Source organism: Nematostella vectensis, chromosome 14 (genome assembly GCF_932526225.1).
Source record: "Nematostella vectensis chromosome 14, jaNemVect1.1, whole genome shotgun sequence".
Taxonomy (NCBI): Eukaryota; Metazoa; Cnidaria; class Anthozoa; order Actiniaria; family Edwardsiidae; genus Nematostella; species Nematostella vectensis.
The window spans coordinates 6,410,833-6,429,388 of NC_064047.1; the positions used below are offsets into that span (position 1 = coordinate 6,410,833).

The 18,556-nt window shown below is 41.1% G+C and overlaps 2 protein-coding genes across 5 annotated transcripts; both read left to right on the plus strand.

Moving 5' to 3' along the window:
- Positions 1 to 32: 32 nt before the first annotated feature.
- LOC5505094 (monocarboxylate transporter 13) lies at positions 33 to 10,351 on the plus strand. Of its 4 annotated transcripts, none has more exons than XM_032373532.2 (5): positions 33 to 702; positions 2,830 to 3,128; positions 3,552 to 4,120; positions 5,987 to 6,356; positions 8,088 to 10,351. In XM_032373532.2, the coding sequence occupies exons 2-5, from the start codon at positions 2,933 to 2,935 to the stop codon at positions 8,273 to 8,275; spliced, it is 1,323 nt and encodes a 440-aa protein (XP_032229423.1). In that variant the 5' UTR covers positions 33 to 702; positions 2,830 to 2,932; the 3' UTR covers positions 8,276 to 10,351. The 4 variants fall into 4 exon arrangements, with proteins under 4 accessions (XP_032229423.1, XP_032229422.1, XP_048577657.1 ...); XM_032373531.2 differs by having other exon boundaries at positions 2,916 to 3,128; XM_048721700.1 differs by lacking the exon at positions 33 to 702 and adding an exon at positions 1,635 to 1,748 and having other exon boundaries at positions 2,916 to 3,128.
- Positions 10,352 to 10,541: 190 nt separating this feature from the next.
- On the plus strand, positions 10,542 to 15,521 carry LOC5505106 (solute carrier organic anion transporter family member 4A1). The gene is made up of 4 exons (XM_001625909.3): positions 10,542 to 12,061; positions 12,572 to 12,710; positions 13,318 to 13,493; positions 14,558 to 15,521. Exons 1-4 carry the CDS (start codon positions 10,692 to 10,694, stop codon positions 14,940 to 14,942), a joined length of 2,070 nt encoding a protein of 689 aa, XP_001625959.2. The 5' UTR covers positions 10,542 to 10,691; the 3' UTR covers positions 14,943 to 15,521.
- Positions 15,522 to 18,556: the final 3,035 nt, after the last annotated feature.

An 18,556-nucleotide genomic window follows, 5' to 3' on the forward strand; every position in this document is an offset into this window, starting at 1 on the left:
ACATACAAATACAAATGCTACTTGCGAATTCAAAGGCACCCCAGGAAAAAAGGAACAATAAACACAGTATGACAAGATCTGTTGTTTGATTTTTCACGAGCGTAAAATATATCCCCAAAGCACAGGCTTCCAAGCTTAGTAACATTGTACCGTTATACCGTGACCTGTGACAGCTCAACTTCCGATACTGAAACTCGATGGGAGATCGAAATTGAGTTTTAAAATAATTTATGCCTATAATAATAATATACTGTCTCTGTGCGATTTTATTAAGTTCTTTGTACAATGAAACAAAAAGTTTCATTACTAGGCATTATATTATAAATCCCATAATATTAAAGTATATATTTCCAGCAATTTCTCGAGTTTTCGCACCGGAAGCGCTAGTGCGTGCAATAATTACCAAAAACAGTTTGGTGGCGCAGTTAGACATACTTAAGATCAGACTGACGCGCGTGACAGGAGCTAAATCACTGTGCAAACAACTTAGATAATATGTGGTGGTGATTATTCCAACAGGTAATGAAAAAATCTCGTAGGTAGAGTAGATGAAAACAGTCCTACGTTGCCGTTGATTGTACACTACAGGGGTGGTCGATCATCTGACACAGGCTTAGAAACCCAAACACGTGTAATATGGATCTTCAGGAATAGAAGGAGGATTATAAGCGACAAGCCAAACCAAGGTCATGAAATCACAAGGTAGGAAATCAGAGCACACTACTTTTAATATGAGAAAACTTTGACAAGCTCAAATAATTACTGCTGAACGGTTAGATTACTGAACGTCCATTTGTATTTAAATTCAATACGGTTAAAAAGGGAGGGATTAATGGTCTAACTTGGTATTTTGAATACAGGATAAGAGATAGGGCAAAATAATAATAGCAGGGAGGTTCAAATGCTAGTATTTGTTTGAAAGGGAGTTTAGTATGATTTTACTAGTTATTTGTATAAAATTCCGAATGCAAAATTTTACGAGAGGGTTTTATTTTGATCTGTTTTAGTCATAGACGTTTAGTATAGGCATAATATCTGTCTCCCGCCTCTACTTCATAAAATTAAAAAAAATAATAAAAAGTATTTCGTGGATTATCCAATGTTAGTTCAGAAACAGAGTTCACAGGTTTCCTGGAGAGTAACATATCTTTATTTTTATAAAAGAACGATTAGATGACTGATAAAAAAAAGCGAGGTATAAGATTTCAGTAATTGAAAATCTCGCGTTTTTTTTCTTTAAAATTTATAGAGGACGAAAACAGGCTATACGGTGCAACCCGTTAATGCCTCTCAAACCACCTGGAAATTCACAATACAATACCAACAATATTTATCTAAAGATCCACGGGCTATAGGATAATTTGACTGCGAAATGAAGTCTAATGTCTTGTTAGTGTTGAATAAAGCACGTATCCCTACTTTAACTGGATGTATTTGCCTTGGTGTTGCTCCTACGGCGAGCTCTGTCGCTACGCGCTTGCGACCTTTCAAACGACGCCCTGTAGCTCTGTGTAACCGCCGCCGCCATTTGGTAGATGAGTAACTAGACCCCTTGACCCACAGCGGCGCGTTTTCTCTTCCCCACTATAAAATAATTGCCGCTGGGGGTCGAGGGGGACGAGTTACTCATCTACCAGGTGGTGGGGGTGGTTACACAGCGCAACGTTTGAAAGGTCGCAAGCGCGTAGGAACAGGGAGGGACAGAATCCGCTGTAGGAGTGAAACCAAGGCAAATACATCCATTTGAAGTAGGAATACGTGCTTTATTCAACACTAACAAGACATTAGACTTCATTTCGGAGTCAAATTATCCTATAGCCCGTACAAAATAGCCTTTACAAGTGGACCTCATTGTTCACTTGCCCCCAACTGACCCACAGGGTTTTGGTATCTAATGCTACCTGGTTATTGGCCTGTAGCCTGATTTTCAGACCGGCGGACTTTTGTTGTTATCTAACGGGAGAAAGGTAATGGTAACTTTTCCTACTCGATGTTTTGTTTTGCTGTCGGTTTGTCTTCATGGATTTTATTCTCTGGACTATCATCACTGTGCCCTTTAACCAAGGGCACAGTGATTAGTTTTTTTTTTTTTCTAGATATTTTTTTTTTTTCGTATAGTGAGTGGGCTTTAAAGTGAATATGTATCACGATGAAAGGGGACTGAATTACAAAAAATAAGTGTATGAAAAAAATAGCTCGATCTCAGAGCACCTGATGGATCGGTTAGTTTTATATTAAATCCACGGTCAGTGCACAGCGCAAGGGAGCACGGCAGAATGTATTCCTATTTAACTCGCGATTGATATTGTAACGAAAATAAACGAGTCATCTGGGCTTGTTTTGTAAGGAGAGATATCAGTCCCGCTGTTGGGGGTGTAGGGCTCGGATTATGACGTGGATTATGTTTGTCAACACCGTCTTTGTTCGTATATGCCCGAATCCTTTCCGAGGATAGAGAGTTACAGTAGAAGTGACTATTCTTCTCGCCTCTCCGAGGCTCGCGATGCACTTCGTGCATCTTTCGTTGGCACTTTGTTCCGACACTACGCGTATCTGATATCTTCGGACCGATGATACAAACAAAGACCCTGTTTACAAACATCCAACAGCGCAATTGATGACTCCCACAAAACAAACACACATGAGGTGTTGCATAACAAAGTGGTTTATTCTCGTAAAAATATCAATCGTGCGTTAAATAGAAACACATTCTGCCGTGCTCCCTTGCTCAGGTTGTATAATCGTTGTTATAATCGTAAAACCATGAAATTATTCAAATGGCATGACAGTCGATGACTCCAGCGTTGCTAAGCATACTTTGGTTACTAGGGATCCCTTAGCAACCGTAGATAACCCGGTGGATAACGAAAACTTGGATGTTGCTTTAAATCCCTTGGCTTCCATTGTTCACCTAGCTTCTGAAGCAAGCTCGATGGTAGCTAAGGGCAACATTGTTGCTAGGGATGCCGGTCTTGTGGCTACGCAACCCAAGAAGGATAGTGCGTACGCCTGGGTCGTATGTGTCTGCGGTTCCGTGGCAAGCATCTTAGCGATGGGATGCGCTTTTGCATCTGGGATATTGTATCCGTATTTCCTGGAGGAATTCAAGGAGAGCAAGGCGGTCACAGGTAAGTACCATGAGAGGGGGGGGGGGGGGGGGGTGGGGATGGGTACAAACATTTTTGTTCTTGCAAAGTTTTCATTCGATTTTTCGCCTTTGCCGTATTGCATACCGTATTTGGAAGAGCGCTTTTAATAATTTTCTCGCTTTTCTGGTATTTCTGAATTGGGAAACTTCACGTATAGTTGCAGGGAATTTAGTTTCGTTCGTTTTTCATGGCAGCGATTTTGAATAGATCCCAGGAGCACTCATTTTTTATTACCACAGGAATTCACGCGTGCTCGGCCCAGTCTCAAATAGACCATTAAGACAGAGGACAACATGATGTTAGATATGGGGAGGGTTGTGGTCACATGTAGGTATCTTAGGGGGGAGGGGGTACATATACCCTGAGCTTTTAAAGAATGATTGTTAATTCTTATTTTCACAGCGTTTGCAGGTGCACTTGCCATCGCAAGTGGCTGCGTGTTTGGACCCCTCGCTGGGAAAATCTGCGACCGCGTTGGATCACGGGTAGCAATGGTTTTTAGTACTCTGCCTTGCGCAGCAGGCCTCCTCGCGTCAGCCTTCGCTCCAAATATGGTCACCCTCTATTTCACGTACGGCTTAGTCTTTGGATGTGGCTCCTGTGTGGTTTATTTTGCTGCGTTGGTATTTGTCCCTCGATATTTCGACCGACGACGATACATTGCGACCGGGATGGTAACGTCAGGGCCTGGGGCGGGCCTCTTTGTTATAAGTCCGATAACTGAAGCGCTATGCGAGAACTTCGGATGGCGTAAAACTATGATGTCATTTGCCGCGATAATGCTCTCCCCAGGATTACTCGGTCTAGTCTTTCCAAAGGATAAGGATCGTGTAAGGAGGGAGGGGGATTCGACATGCAAACGAGGCTGTCAAGTGATAGATTTGAGTTTGTTTAAGAACTGGCTCTACCTGTTGTACACGGCCGCTCTAACCGTTCTTGTATATGGACACACAAGCCCGAGCGCGCATTTGGTAAGTCGGGTAGGCTGAGCGACAGTATGAAACTATTTACCGAACGATTGTATGACAAACCGAATAGCTGACCGAATAATTTCTTTTGTTGTCATCATTATCTTTAGATTTGTAAATAAGATAATGTACCGTCTGTCTAGCTGATGTGCAATGACTCTTTTAAGCTATCACTGTCCATTAAGTGCAATGCCTAGGGTATTTACTTTCAGTAATGTGCAGTCCTCTTCAGTGTCTGTCAACTATTTGCTTTGTTGATGTGCAAAAACCCTTGAGCTTTAATTGTCCAGTAAGTGCCTTTCTTAGGCATTACCGTTCAGTAAAGTGCAAAGCTCTTCAGTGCCTATCAACTATTTGTTTAGTTGACGTGCAAGGACTCTTTGAGCTATCACTGTCCGGTAAGTGCAATGCCTTTGGGCTTTGCCAATCAATAATGTGTAATGCTCTTCGGTGTCTATCAACTATTTGCTTGTTGACGTGCAATGACTCTTTGAGCTATTACTATCCAGTAATTGCAGTCCCTTGGATTTTTACTGTATTTTAGTGATTTGGAAAGGTCTTCAGTGTCTATCAGCTATTTGTTTGTGTTGAGGCTGTTTATGTAGTGTCTCTGTCAAGCACTATTCTGTATAGTGTGTACGGCTATACGAGAGAACTGCAGCATGTCTGTCAGTCTGACTGAATAATCGAGCGACCGAATAACCGAACGAACGACTGACAGACCGACCAATTGACCGACCGACAGAATAATCGAACGACCGACTTACCGGACAACTGACTGACAAACTGACCGACCGACCGAATAATCTAAAAATCGACTCAACGAACGGCTGACTGATCAAACGACCGACTGGGAGGAGAGTAGTCGCGAAGCCGGTTGACGAGAACCTTTTGTCAAACGACTCTATATACCGAACGACCAAGTGACAAATTACCGACCGACCGACTGACTGACTAACAATCCTACCAACCGACCGAGTGACGAACCGAACGACAGGCAACTAGACACTAGCCATAGAAGAGAACTAACCATAGTAACACAATAACTCTATTCCATGTTTTACCTTTTACAGACGGCAGATGGTGTTTTATCATCCCGGGGGAGGTTGGAGGGAACTCTCTAACTCTCTAAAAGTAGACGGGGGTTATTGTTCTTAGGGGATACATTTTTTTCGCTTCTGCTATCCCTTAGATCCACGCTAGTGGATCCTCACATCCTAATAATAACAACAGGTGATGATTATAGTCAGAAAAGAAATGTTATCTATGGTGGAAAACTGCTATTGTGTTTGTTTAGTGCTAAGAGTGAGAAATTGCTTCAATAAGCTGCTTCAGTAAGAATTGCTGTTGTTGACACCCAAGGTGTTATTTCTTATGGTTAAATTGATTTTGCCGACGATCGCCCCGCCTGTTTTTTTGATGGATCGAGTTTCCCGGCAATAACAAACCATCTACCGCCCATATGAAGAAAACGTTGTCGTTTTGGGGGTCTGGTACCGAGAAATCTTAGACTTTTCCAAAACTTTCTCCATTGACTAAAGATGATCACAGTCACTGTTTTTCTTTTCTGATACAAGTCAAAGTTTAAAAAGCACCTGCGATACGGCAACCTTAAAAATGACAAGAATCGTGCAGTTTTTCCAAATAAGAAAAATATTAATTTCCTTATATGCAAGTGACTGCATTTGGCAAAAACGACAATTTTTGGCTAAATTTTTTTGATATACAAGCAGGCTAATCATTGGATATATTAATCGAACGACAGGATGGCGGGGAGGACAGATAAAAATTCGTACAAAGGTGAAATGATTATTTAAAAGCAGAGAATAAATAATCTCTTGACACTTTTTCTCATTTATGAAATTTCAGGCAAAATACTATCGCGAACTTGGACTGCCAGGTAACCGCTCCTCTTGGCTTTACTTCTTGATGGGGTTGACGTCAGTTGTTTCCAGGCTCCTGACCGGGCCGCTGTGTGACTCCAAATACGTTTCGCCGTCAATTGTCTTCCAGATAGGAGCTCTCATACTTGCAATAGACATCCTGCTGTTGCCATCGGCAACGAGTTACGAGTGGTTACTAGTCTTTGCTGTTGTATACGGGACCTCAGAAGGCATGACCATGACGTCAAATCACTGCAATATCATTAGCTTGTTGCCGTCACATCTGATTGGACATGGATTCGGGTGGTATATTGCGATAATCGGAAGCGGGTATTTCATTGGTCCAATTATTGGCGGTAAGAGCCTTTCTTATTAGCTTTATGCCTGGTGCACACTAGTGACATAACGACATGGGCGCGCGCACTCTTATGTTCTTATGTTAAGCCCGACATAACGACATTACAACATAGGCGCGCGAACTCTTTTAAGCCCGACATAACGAAATGGACATAATGACATAATGCCCAGTGCACACTAGCAACATAACAACATGGGCGCGCACTATGTTTAGCCCGACATAACGACATGGACATAATGACATAAAAGAAAAAAAATGTTTTTTTCTCTTATGTCGTTATTTCCATGTCGTTATGTCGAAGATAAGAGTGCACGCGCCTATGTCATTATGTCCTTATGTCACTAGTTTGCACCAGTCATAAATACAAAACATGTTTTTTCTCTTATGTTGTTATGTCCATGCCGTTATGTCTGGCTAATTTCTTTATGTCGAACCATTCACATTTAACATACGAACTTGAGAGTGCGCCCCCCCCCCCCCCCCCCCCCCATGTCGTTATGTCACTAGTGTCCACCAAGGATTACACCCGTTTTCATTCACACGGGCACCCTGTGCCTTTCCCTTACGAGTCTGTGTTTTGGTGGACGTCATGACTTTTGAAGTTATCCAATTCTGCAACTGTCAGAGCTTAACCAATCAAAACCAAAACAAATTCAAAAGTAGATCGTCTTTTTAACCTCACCGTAAAAATACCGATAAACACAAAGCCTGCAATTGGATAATTATTGTTTCTTAGCATTGCTTTATTGTTGATTCATGTACGTATGTATCTCTTGCCTGCTTTCTTGACGCCTGGTACTTTTTGGCGCTCTCCCATTGGTTAGCGGTCTATTGGCCACCGTAACTGGGAAATGGCTTCCGTCACCAGCCGCGACTCGAAAACGAAAAACACAATGTGCACCCTTGACTGAAAACAAGTGTAAAAATCTAACAGTTAACATAGAAGCGCCACCTACCGTGACGAGTCCAGAAGCGCTGCTAGGCGGGGAGGCGAAATTAATTTTATTATCATTTTAACACACAAAATGAGTGAAATGTTTTTTGCCGGCCACCATTTTGTCATACTAGTAAAATAATAGTGCGAGAAAGCCCCCATTTCCTTCTACTAATTTGGAAAGACAATTGTGGTAGTTCTCGATGGAAATTGCTTAATAACGCAAGAAAAGATGGTCATTTTACAATTTCTCCAAAATTTCCCTCCAGTTTTGAATACAAAACAACAAAAAAGCGTAATTGGCAAGAGCTCAGGTCAAAGGTCGAGATATCAATGACATTCACAACAACACAACAACTCTTTGCGACGCGCGCGTGAAACCGATAAAAACTTTGCCATCTTGTTTACAATTTTCACGGCTGGCCTCGGTTTCACGCGCGCTTCGCAAAGAGTTGTGGGAAGATGTGGGGAGCTGGATCATAAAGCTAGGGAGATCATCTGAATAGGGGAGATCAAGAGATCATGTGACCTTTCTCGGTGGCAAATTCAAAACAAAATACTCAAACAAACAAAAATGAGAAATGACTGCGCCCGTTCACCAGAGAACGACGAAAAAAAAATAATTAAAAAATAATAATAATCAATTCTTGCTTTTCCCGTAAGCATTGAACACGTTGCTTTTTGTTGTTATTTTGCCGCTCAAAGCCTGAGCGCGCGCTAGTTTGCCACCCAAACAGTCACGTTTCCTACAAGTCCCCTTTTATTTCACCTCTTCCCTCTTTGCTGTATTTGTAGGTCTGATAGCAGATGTGACTGGATCTTACAAAGCCTCGTTCTATGCCGCTGGCTCGCTTGTGTTCGCGGGCTTCTGTTTGCCGTTTCTTGCAAGATTCTGTCCTCGTTCTAGTACGCAAGCTCAGGAGTTGGAACTTGATTGGTCAGGAGCTACCCTCATAGTGACGGAAAGGGAGACTTGCTTGTAAAATATTCTACGCAAATAAAACAATAGGGACATTTCGCAACTACGACGGTATCGAGAACGGTGTATAAGCTCACGAATTGCTCAAAAACGGCTTTGTCGTCCGTGACCGCAAATCTAACGGCATTTTCCTTAGTTTAACGTTGTACGCGCGGACGGACGTCAACGGGCGTAAGTATTCGCGAGCACGAGCGCCGTTCTGTATGCCGTCGCCGTGATCGTTGCGTAATGTCCCTGTTATCACAAAATAGCTTCCTACTAGAGATGTAGGAAATCGTGGAACCTTTATTGTTAAAATTTATTTTTCCTTGCCCAAAAGAGTCTACTAGTCGTCAAAGTTCAAATTCTATTGTGCCTGTTAGAAAGAACTTATTGGAGGGCTAGACAAGTTTCAAATTCTATTGTGCCCGTTAGAAAGAACTTATTGGAGGGCTAGACAAGTTTTAAATTCTATTGTGCCTGTTAGAAAGAACTTATTGGAGGGCTAGACAAGTTTCAAATTCTATTGTGCCCGTTAGAAAGAACTTATTGGAGGGCTAGACAAGTTTCAAATTCTATTGTGCCCGTTAGAAAGAACTTATTGGAGGACTAGACAAGTTTCAAATTCTATTGTGCCCGTTAGAAAGAACTTATTGGAGGGCTAGACAAGTTTCAAATTCTATTGTGCCCGTTAGAAAGAACTTATTAGAGGACTAGACAAGTTTCAAATTCTATTGTGCCTGTTAGAAATAACTTATTGGAGGGCTAGACAAGTTTCAAATTCTATTGTGCCCGTTAGAAAGAACTTATTGGAGGGCTAGACAAGTTTTAAATTCTATTGTGCCCGTTAGAAAGGACTTATTGGAGGGCTAGACAAGTTTCAAATTCTATTGTGCCTGTTAGAAAGAACTTATTGGAGGGCTAGACAAGTTTTAAATTCTATTGTGCCCGTTAGAAAGAACTTATTGGAGGGCTAGACAAGTTTTAAATTCTATTGTGCCCGTTAGAAAGAACTTATTGGAGGGCTAGACAAGTTTTAAATTCTATTGTGCCCGTTAGAAAGAACTTATTGGAGGGCTAGACAAGTTTCAAATTCTATTGTGCCCGTTAGAAAGAACTTATTGGAGGGCTAGACAAGTTTCAAATTCTATTGTGCCTGTTAGAAAGAACTTATTGGAGGGCTAGACAAGTTTCAAATTCTATTGTGCCCGTTAGAAAGAACTTATTGGAGGGCTAGACAAGATTTAAATTCTATTGTGCCTTTTAGAAAGAACTTATTGGAGGGCTAGACAAGTTTTAAATTCTATTGTGCCCGTTAGAAAGAACTTATTGGAGGGCTAGACAAGTTTTAAATTCTATTGTGCCTGTTAGAAAGAACTTATTGGAGGGCTAGACAAGATTCAAATTCTATTGTGCCCGTTAGAAAGAACTTATTGGAGGGCTAGACAAGTTTCAAATTCTATTGTGCCTGTTAGAAAGAACTTATTGGAGGGCTAGACAAGATTCAAATTCTATTGTGCCCGTTAGAAAGAACTTATTGGAGGGCTAGACAAGTTTCAAATTCTATTGTGCCTGTTAGAAAGAACTTATTGGAGGGCTAGACAAGATTCAAATTCTATTGTGCCCGTTAGAAAGAACTTATTGGAGGGCTAGACAAGTTTCAAATTCTATTGTGCCTGTTAGAAAGAACTTATTGGAGGGCTAGACGCAAAGTAGTATTCGGAACGGGCTTGAGAAAATGTAATTTTAAAGGTTGCAAAATAGTGTAAGGAATACAAAGAATTATCAAAAGAAATTCGAACCCTTTTTCACTTCTCTAATCGCTAATTTTTTTTAGAATAACAACATAACAACATATGTCCTGTTAGAGTTGTTTTCAAAATCCTGCGCAACAAAATGCAATTGTTAAAGTGTAATAGTCGAGCCAAAACAAAAAATAGAAAAGACATTACCATTTATTAGTACTAAATAAACTAAGTAGTATTTCACAGGTTTTTGAAAAACAAACATTGGAGACATACTGGACTTACTATTATTATCTGCAAACACCCTAAATAGACTTGGTCGAAGAAAGATGTCAATTAAAAACAAATATAAACGACCTACCACCTGCTGTTTTTTAATTGAAGACAGAACACCACCAAAAATCATTTTACTATAAAAATGGGTGAGAGCGTATAATACTAAAAGACCCAGACAAAACGACCCTTCTTTTTATACACGCATTTGTTTCGCTTCCTCACAAGCGTCTCTTGTCTACCTGTTGATCACGTGAACAGCACTTTGTGATTGGTCGATACGTGACACAAGTTTGACGTCATTATGAACGACAGGCGTACCATGAACCCCAACCGGTAAACAGGTGGTCAGTGAGAAAATAAGCGCAAGGGATCCAAAAGAAAATCTGAATGCTTTTACCCAAAGAAAGTGTTTGAAAAATCATGGATACGGAAAAAGAAAGTGAGGAAAACGTAGAAAAGGACGGCGAGATTTCACCAAATTCTGAAAGTGCGACAATTGTTTGCTGCGAAGTCCGCGAGCGTCCCAGCCTAGGATGGGGCCGAGTAAGACCTGGATTCCTGCAGTTCCTGCACAACCCTCAATGGTTCACAGTGTTCTTATGCATGTTCATCCTGACCCAGGGCATCTTAATAAACGGCGTCACATCACTAGTCATCACGACCATTGAAAAGCGATTCTCGCTGAGCAGCCTCAAGGCGGGTGCGATCACAAGCACTAACGAGATCTCCGTGGCTATCATGGGGGTATACGTGAGCTATTTTGGCGCGCACGGACACAAACCGAGGTGGATTGGGACGGCTGCGTTGCTAATAGCAACAGGTGGACTTCTGTTCTCCGTGCCTCATTACATCAGTGGTGAATATAAGGAGGGTGGGGTGGGTAGGACTGGGTTTTTCGGATGTTTAAATTCAAATAAGAGTAATACTACTCATTTGCTGTGTGATGGACAGCGCGCACCAAATTCGCTTCAGTTTGTTATTTTCATTGTGGCGCAGGTTCTGATTGGTGCGGGCGCCGCGCCGGTATTCACTTTAGGGACAGCTTTTATCGAGGAAAGCGTTAGCCAATCAGCCTCGCCGTTATATATCGGCGCAATGTATACGACCGCTGCACTTGCGCCCGCGATCGGGTTCTTTATTGGGGGCGCTTTTTTGAACATGCACGTGGATTTAGTATCAGAAACTGGCCTAAAGCCTACGGACCCTGAATGGGTTGGGGCCTGGTGGCTTGGTTTTCTTGTGTGCGGAGCAATGGCTCTTTTTACAGCCCTGCCACTGTGTGCCTATACAAAAACGTTCCCTCACGTTGCGGAAAGGAGAGCAACTGAACAAAGTCTCAAAAAGGGCGGTAAGACAGTAATAAAAAGCTCAGAGAACTTGGTTTCATCGAAGAAAAGGACATTGAAGAGGTTTCTGATCAAACTTGGACGGACTGTACGAAGCATGCTAAAAGCGATAAGGATTGTACTTAGTAACGCAACATTTATATTCGTCACGATAGCGATGGCTCTTGAGAAAATGCTGATTTTCGGGTTTGGTGTTTTCTTTCCCAAACTAATCGAATCTCAGTTCGGAATTACTGCATCGCGATCAAGCATATACACTGGGCTCGCGGTGGTGCCTGGGATAGCAGGAGGGACGTTAGTAGGAGGAATCGTGTCGGCTAAGTTGAATTCGGACCCTTCCCGGAATGCTAAGCTGGCTGTTGTGGTCACGTTAGTTGCTATGGCAGCGTCAGGGACGCTTGTGATTGGTTGCCCTGATGTGAATATTGCCAGGATTACGCAAAGGTAAAGCAGCATCAATGTACGTTAAATTATCTGATACCCCCCTATCTAATGAACGCCTCCTATTTAAAGTAAACGCCCCCCTTAGCTTACAAGTTTGTATTGAACGCCCCCCTTCCCTCCCCCGCTCCCTCCATCCCAGATTAAAAAACAAACGACACAGGAATAGAAATGCAAGCGACGTAGACATAGGAATGAACGCCCGCGGCGTTTATTAGATCATTAACAGCAAATAAACACATAAGTTCTCTGCTATCATCTGATCGTGTCAAAACTGATCATGTCACAGTCAGAAGACATTTTTTTGTTTCATTTTTCTTTTTCGCATGTCAGGGATCATTTTTGCAAACTCCTAAACTTCACCTACTTACCTTTTTATATTTTTTGTGGGGTATCGGAGGTGGAGGGGGGGAGGGTCTTGGGCGACCAAGAAGAGGAGGAAGGAGGTACGCCTAGCTACTTGCCAAGGACCTGTTTAAATGCCTATCTGCGTTTTCAAATGTTTTCTCGTAGGACGACCTTGGCCTTCAATCTGACAGCTTCATGTAATAGTCACTGCGCATGCGAGCCTGCGCTCTATAGCCCAGTTTGTGGTAGCGATGACAACATGTATTTCTCGGCTTGTTACGCAGGCTGTACGCAACAATCACAGGTAGGAACAAGTACTGATACGTGAGATACTCCATACATAGACCCCGTAGTAAGTGTTGATGATAGGAGGGTACTAAATGTATAAATTTTATAGGAAAAAATGCTGGTACAGGGGATATTCTATACATAAATTTCAAAGGAACAGGTACTGTGATACGTGGGGTACTCCATACGCAAGAATTATTAGGAATTAAGTGCTGGTACTTGGTACCCCATGCATAAAGTCCATCTGACTTCAAGTGTAGATACGTGAGGTACTCCATGGGTTAAGTTAGAGATCAGCTTTGAAAGCAAACAATATAATGAACAATAGCAGGCGCATACACAGAGGGGTGCGCAGGGTGTGCGCGTGCACCCCCCTTGGAGGCCAAAAACAGGCGTGAACACAGGGGGGGGGGGGGGTGCGCAGGGTGTGCGCAGATATTTAGGTCTTCCCCCCCTCTGCCAATCCTGGGTACGCGCCCAACAATCAAATTTCGACGATTGTTTCAATCTTATTTCGTGAGTGGTTATTTTGAAGTATTTTTGCCATTAGACTGTTTTATTTTTTAGTTATAAATAACAGCTATGAAATGGTTGATCGAATTCTTCATTGATGTCATCCTTAGCCTGGCATTTACACCAACTGCAGCTGTGTGGCTTCCGCTGACGGTACCGAGGGTTCGGCAGTAAGAGGGGCGTGCGAGAATCCTTGTAATAAGCTTGTCGTGTACCTCGTCTGCTTGTTTATTGTTCTGTTTCTCACATTCCTGCCGGAGATACCTACCACAACGGTGTTACTAAGGTGAGAGATGAGTCAGACCGCATTTACTTATTTTAACCTCCCCTCCCTTCCCTCTCTTTGGTCTATCGGAGGAGAAGGGGACATGACAAAATAAAAAAAAAGGAAAGAAAAAACCTCCTCCCCATCCCCACGCTTTTCTTTCCCAGCGACTTACCATTTTATGTTCCTATTCTTGCGCGGTCAGTTTAGACGATCTATTCTCAGTTGTCAGCATTTAAGTAAAGGTCTGATTTCTCGAGATTTTATTCGGTAATTTTATTACTTACTCGTCAATTAAAAAAGGTCGGTCTCCTTTCTAGTTAATATTATTTGGTGAAAGTAAGAGTCAAATAGAGGGCACCACAAAGTGGGTGTGCCAGAGACTTTGTCCAGGTTTCTTTTTCTGAAATTTAGTGGTGCATTGAAGGAAAAGGGGTATGGGGTGGAATACTAAGTGTTCTATTATGGGGGTTAATCGTCCGCAAACACCATACATAACTCTGTTAAACGGACATTTTCCAAAGTCGCGATTACAAATTTTTCAATCAAATATAGATTTAATATTCATTAAGGGAACATCGATATAACGGGAACCACATATAACGTCCCACATGTAACATCCGTTACTCTATTAAAAAATACTCTTGATACCCAGGTACAACGTATAACCACAAATAACACAAAAACCATTTCGCACCTTTTAGGTGCGTCCACGAACAAAACAAATCACCATATGTTTTGAGGGTCTGCTCCCGAGGAATCCAATTTTTTTCAGAGACCTTCTCAATTGACTAAAGATGTCGCAGTCACCGTTTTTCTCTTCTGGATACAAGTCATAAAGTTTACGAAGCCCCTTCGGTACACTCATCTTAAAATGACAAGCATCGTGCAGATTTCCCAAATAAGGAATATATTAGTTTCCTTAAATGGAAGTAACCGCGTTGAGCAAAAACGACAATTTTTGGCAGAATTTTCTTTATATGACAAAAGTTCTCTCTCATAGAAATGTCCTCTTTATAAAGGTGCGTCCACGAAAAGAATAAATTACACAAAAATTATCTCATAAAAATGTCCTCTTTATACAGGTGCGTCAACGACCACCATAAGTCGCTAGCCCTAGGTCTCCAATGGCTCATCATTGGCATCGTCGGGAGAATACCTGGCCCAGTTCTCTTTGGCTATCTTATAGACGACGCCTGCCTGCTGTGGCAGCAAGACTGTGGTCAGCGGGGTAGCTGTGTAGGGTACTCAAACACGCACCTGAGCCGGCTCTCGGTGATTTCGGCCCTAACTATAAAGGTCCTGTCAGCTGTTTGCTTTTCGTTGGCCTGGTGGTTTTATAGACCTCAAAAAGGAGATACTACACAAGAAGAAGTGGCTTTAAATGTTTACCCTGCTTTCAGTGAGGTGGCGGTTTTACCAGTTCAAGAAACCAACGCTGTTGTAAAAGAAGAGAACTGTATCACCTGAGAAAGCGATCTTACCCTGAGAAGATTTTTAGATTCTGCAGGAGTGGATCCAGAATTTTATCAAAAGGGGTGGATTAGAGGGTATGGACCTAAGTATGATACTTTATTTGCTATTTTGTGCAAAAGAAATTGCCTCCTCTGCAGGCAACTCCGAATTAAAACGAAAAGAAAAAAACGGGTTACTTGTGGGGAAATTAAGGAAATGGGAGACTAAGGAGAAGTAGAGAGCAAAAGAGGGAAATGGGGCGAGGAAAAAAGGCTTCTACAGAGTGTAGACACTTCAGTTATTCTCAAGCTCATTGTAAAAAAAACGTTTTTTTTTTCATACCTGATAAGGACTACAATTGGTTCCGATATTGTAGATGTTATAGTTCATTTGTGTGGTTTGCATTGTATGTAATGCATCCTTATATAAAAATCAATAAAATACGATAAATGAATAGAATAACATTAAGTAAAAAAAATTACTGGTTAGGAAGAGAAGGCGGAAATTGATTACAAAAGCTGTGAATTACCTCATATAATGTGATGAAAATAAGATCGGAAGGTTTTTCAAAAGTCACATTTCCTTGCGTGACGGAACGTGTAACAAGCACTCTATGTATAACAGTCTATCATAGAAACATAAAAATTGCCATGGCTACTGATTTATTCGCTCAACATCAAGTAAAAGTAACCAGAGATCAGCGAGTAACAATATGCCCATCGAGTCACTCGTCGAGTTGCTATTGCAGTCTGCTGCTGATAAAACTCGCTGTTTTGTCGCTTGTGCTTCTGCTACTTCCGCATCAAGGTAAAATACTGAGCTTTAATCACTGAGCTTTTACTCCGACTACATAATTTTTCCTATTTGTTCAGCACTCCCGAATATTGGCTCATAGGAATGTGATAATGAAGTCCTGTAGTCGGGTGTGAGCCAGAACTTTGTTACGATAAATGATGCTTAACGGCAACTGACGTTGCTTTTTAACCAATATATCAGTCAATCTTGTTTTAAAAACTGTCGTTTTTCTAGCTCGCTCGGCCATTTCCTTATTAGGCATTACATACCATATTTGGGAGTCCGCTTCAATCATTCTTTCGCTTTTTATCGCTCTAGATCTTTGTAAGTCGAGAATTTCCACGTAAACTTGCAGGAATTCGTGTTTACTACGATTTTGCTGGCAGCCATATTGGAAGTGGAGCCTAGTCCCAAACGTTTTGGAATATCACCGGTCTCCCGCGCGCTCGCCCCAGGCTCTTTTACACCATTAAGAAAAACTTCAGCCATTGATTGATTTTATTAGTGCAGCATGTTTTACTATCGGGAAATATTATGGGACCCATCGTCTGTTTCTGGTATCAAAGAAGGCGATTTTGAAATAACCTTTAGGCGGCCTTATGAATTCCTGCACCATGTACAAGCCTAACAGTAAAAAGTCGCCAAAATGTATCTAGATATGAATTGTTTAAACACGAGGTTCCGGTATAAAAGGCGAACCCCAACAGTTCGCGGGGGGTCTCAGTGTCACTCAACCACCTAGAGTGAAAAGCTCCCGGAGAACTTCCATAAAAATTTCAAATCGCCACCATTACCATTGCTTTTTCTAACTACGCCTGTCTACGAGTTTGAGCTTTCACATACTTCAAAAGCCGATAAAAAGGTAAGAAAAACACTTTTCTTGCAATTTATTTCTTTACCAAAAAGCTTATAATTCAATTTTATTTTTAGTGGCAAAAAACGATGAAACGATGGGGGAAACGTGACACGATTCATGGCGTGCCTTGCAGCAAGTGGCCTTAAAATAATGTAGAACCGGTAAAGATGCCGTAAATTTCTTCTTTGTATCTTTGCATTATAGTACCAGGAATATCCTACCTTTAATGAGTAAGCAAAACGAGACATTTTGAGCATTAAACCTCGCTCGCATTAAAAACTCGCTTCCATTCGAAACCTCCCACTCGCACAACAAAATCGTTCTTTTCGCTTAGCTTTGAAAATATTATTTTGGGTCTCTCTAATATTTTATGGATGTAACAACATTCTTAGCTATATTTTTTGAGATAGATGGCTTTAAAAATGTGTCTGAAATAAGAAGCGAAATAAAGTTTTCAAAAGAACTAAGCTTAATTCTACTCTTATTTAACTTAACTTTTAAGTTATATTTAATGCATATGGTCAAAGTGTAATTCTTATTACGGCAGGGCAATAAATATTACCTCAAAACAAAAGAGACCAGCCGTATTATAAACTGTAATTTGATTAATTAATTGTCTAGTTTTAAGTTAATGCATCTGTTGTATAGCTACAACCTAGTCTATATATGTATTTGATTTTTAATAATATAAGTAAAGTCCATTGAAAATAATGTTGTAAACAGTATTCTGCTAGTTTGAATATTTTGTAATAAAAGATTGACTTATTAAAATTTGGAGTTTGGTACAAGTTGATTGAGACTCCTCTGCTGCTCAATGAGGGGCTTCTATAGCCATTAGCTGGACAAGGTTTTGAAGCAGAAACACTCTCAGACCCTGGCCTATCCAAAAAGGCATATATGGTCCATCCCACTATAGCTGAAACCAAACTTTACCTGGAGTAGAGCAAGCCACCCCATGCCTTTAGATTCACTTTAGATCACCCACATTGTGCTTAGTATCCAAATACAGATATGTATCAATGTTGATAAAGTATTTTTACTTTGCATTCTTTACATGATTTTGAATACAGAATACAAGAATTCAATGAAGGTCTCGGCGGTTGCCATGGCATTGCATTCTGTCGAAGACCGGCATTGTATTCTTTATTGTGTCCAGGCCCCGACCGAGCTCATTGGACCGACCGTTTGTCAGCACCCTGAAAGAACGATAAATTTCGACTTTGCATCGAAAAATTACAGGGAAATTCTGGCCTTTTGGGTTATTATCTTCAAAAGATGTGTTTAGAAATTATTCTTCTATGGCATACAGGATTTTGAAGGGAAAAGTTGTCCGATTTCTGCCGAAAAAGTTGCCTCGAAGAGCCGAAGGCTGTTGTATTTCCTTACGAGTGGGGATGAGGTGAACCGAGATGAGGGAGGAAAATCGCCTAAACGGTTATGAATCACGGCTAAAACGGAACCAGATCAATCTACGACAACAACTTCAATAATTTGGTTTTATAACAGATATCTTTACTTTGTGTACCGAATATAATATTCGATACACGAACATTTCTTCTGGTTTTCCCGTGTTTAGGCGGGAAATTTTAAACCCGTTGGAAAGACGACTTTTGGGTGATGTGTGATTGAATAAACTGGATGTATTGATCGTTTTACTCGTTAAATTACATTTTATTTCCATTTAACGATATTCTTCGAATTTTAGTTACGCTCCCTCATTTCTTGCTTCTGACCCGCCATTTTGAATTTTAAAATAGATGCCATTTTTTGTGGCAGAGCTAAGCCTTTTATACCGGAACCTCGTGTTTAAAATGTTTGTATAACACCTACAACAAAGCAACGCATACCTCTATTATCGGAGAGGAGGTGTGCAAAATGGTTTTTATTTCAAGATTATGCCGGATAGAAAAGTTTTAATTCATACGTTTTTGTAAGCGAGAGGATCAAACTCGCAAAAGTTCCATTTTCAAGATTTCAC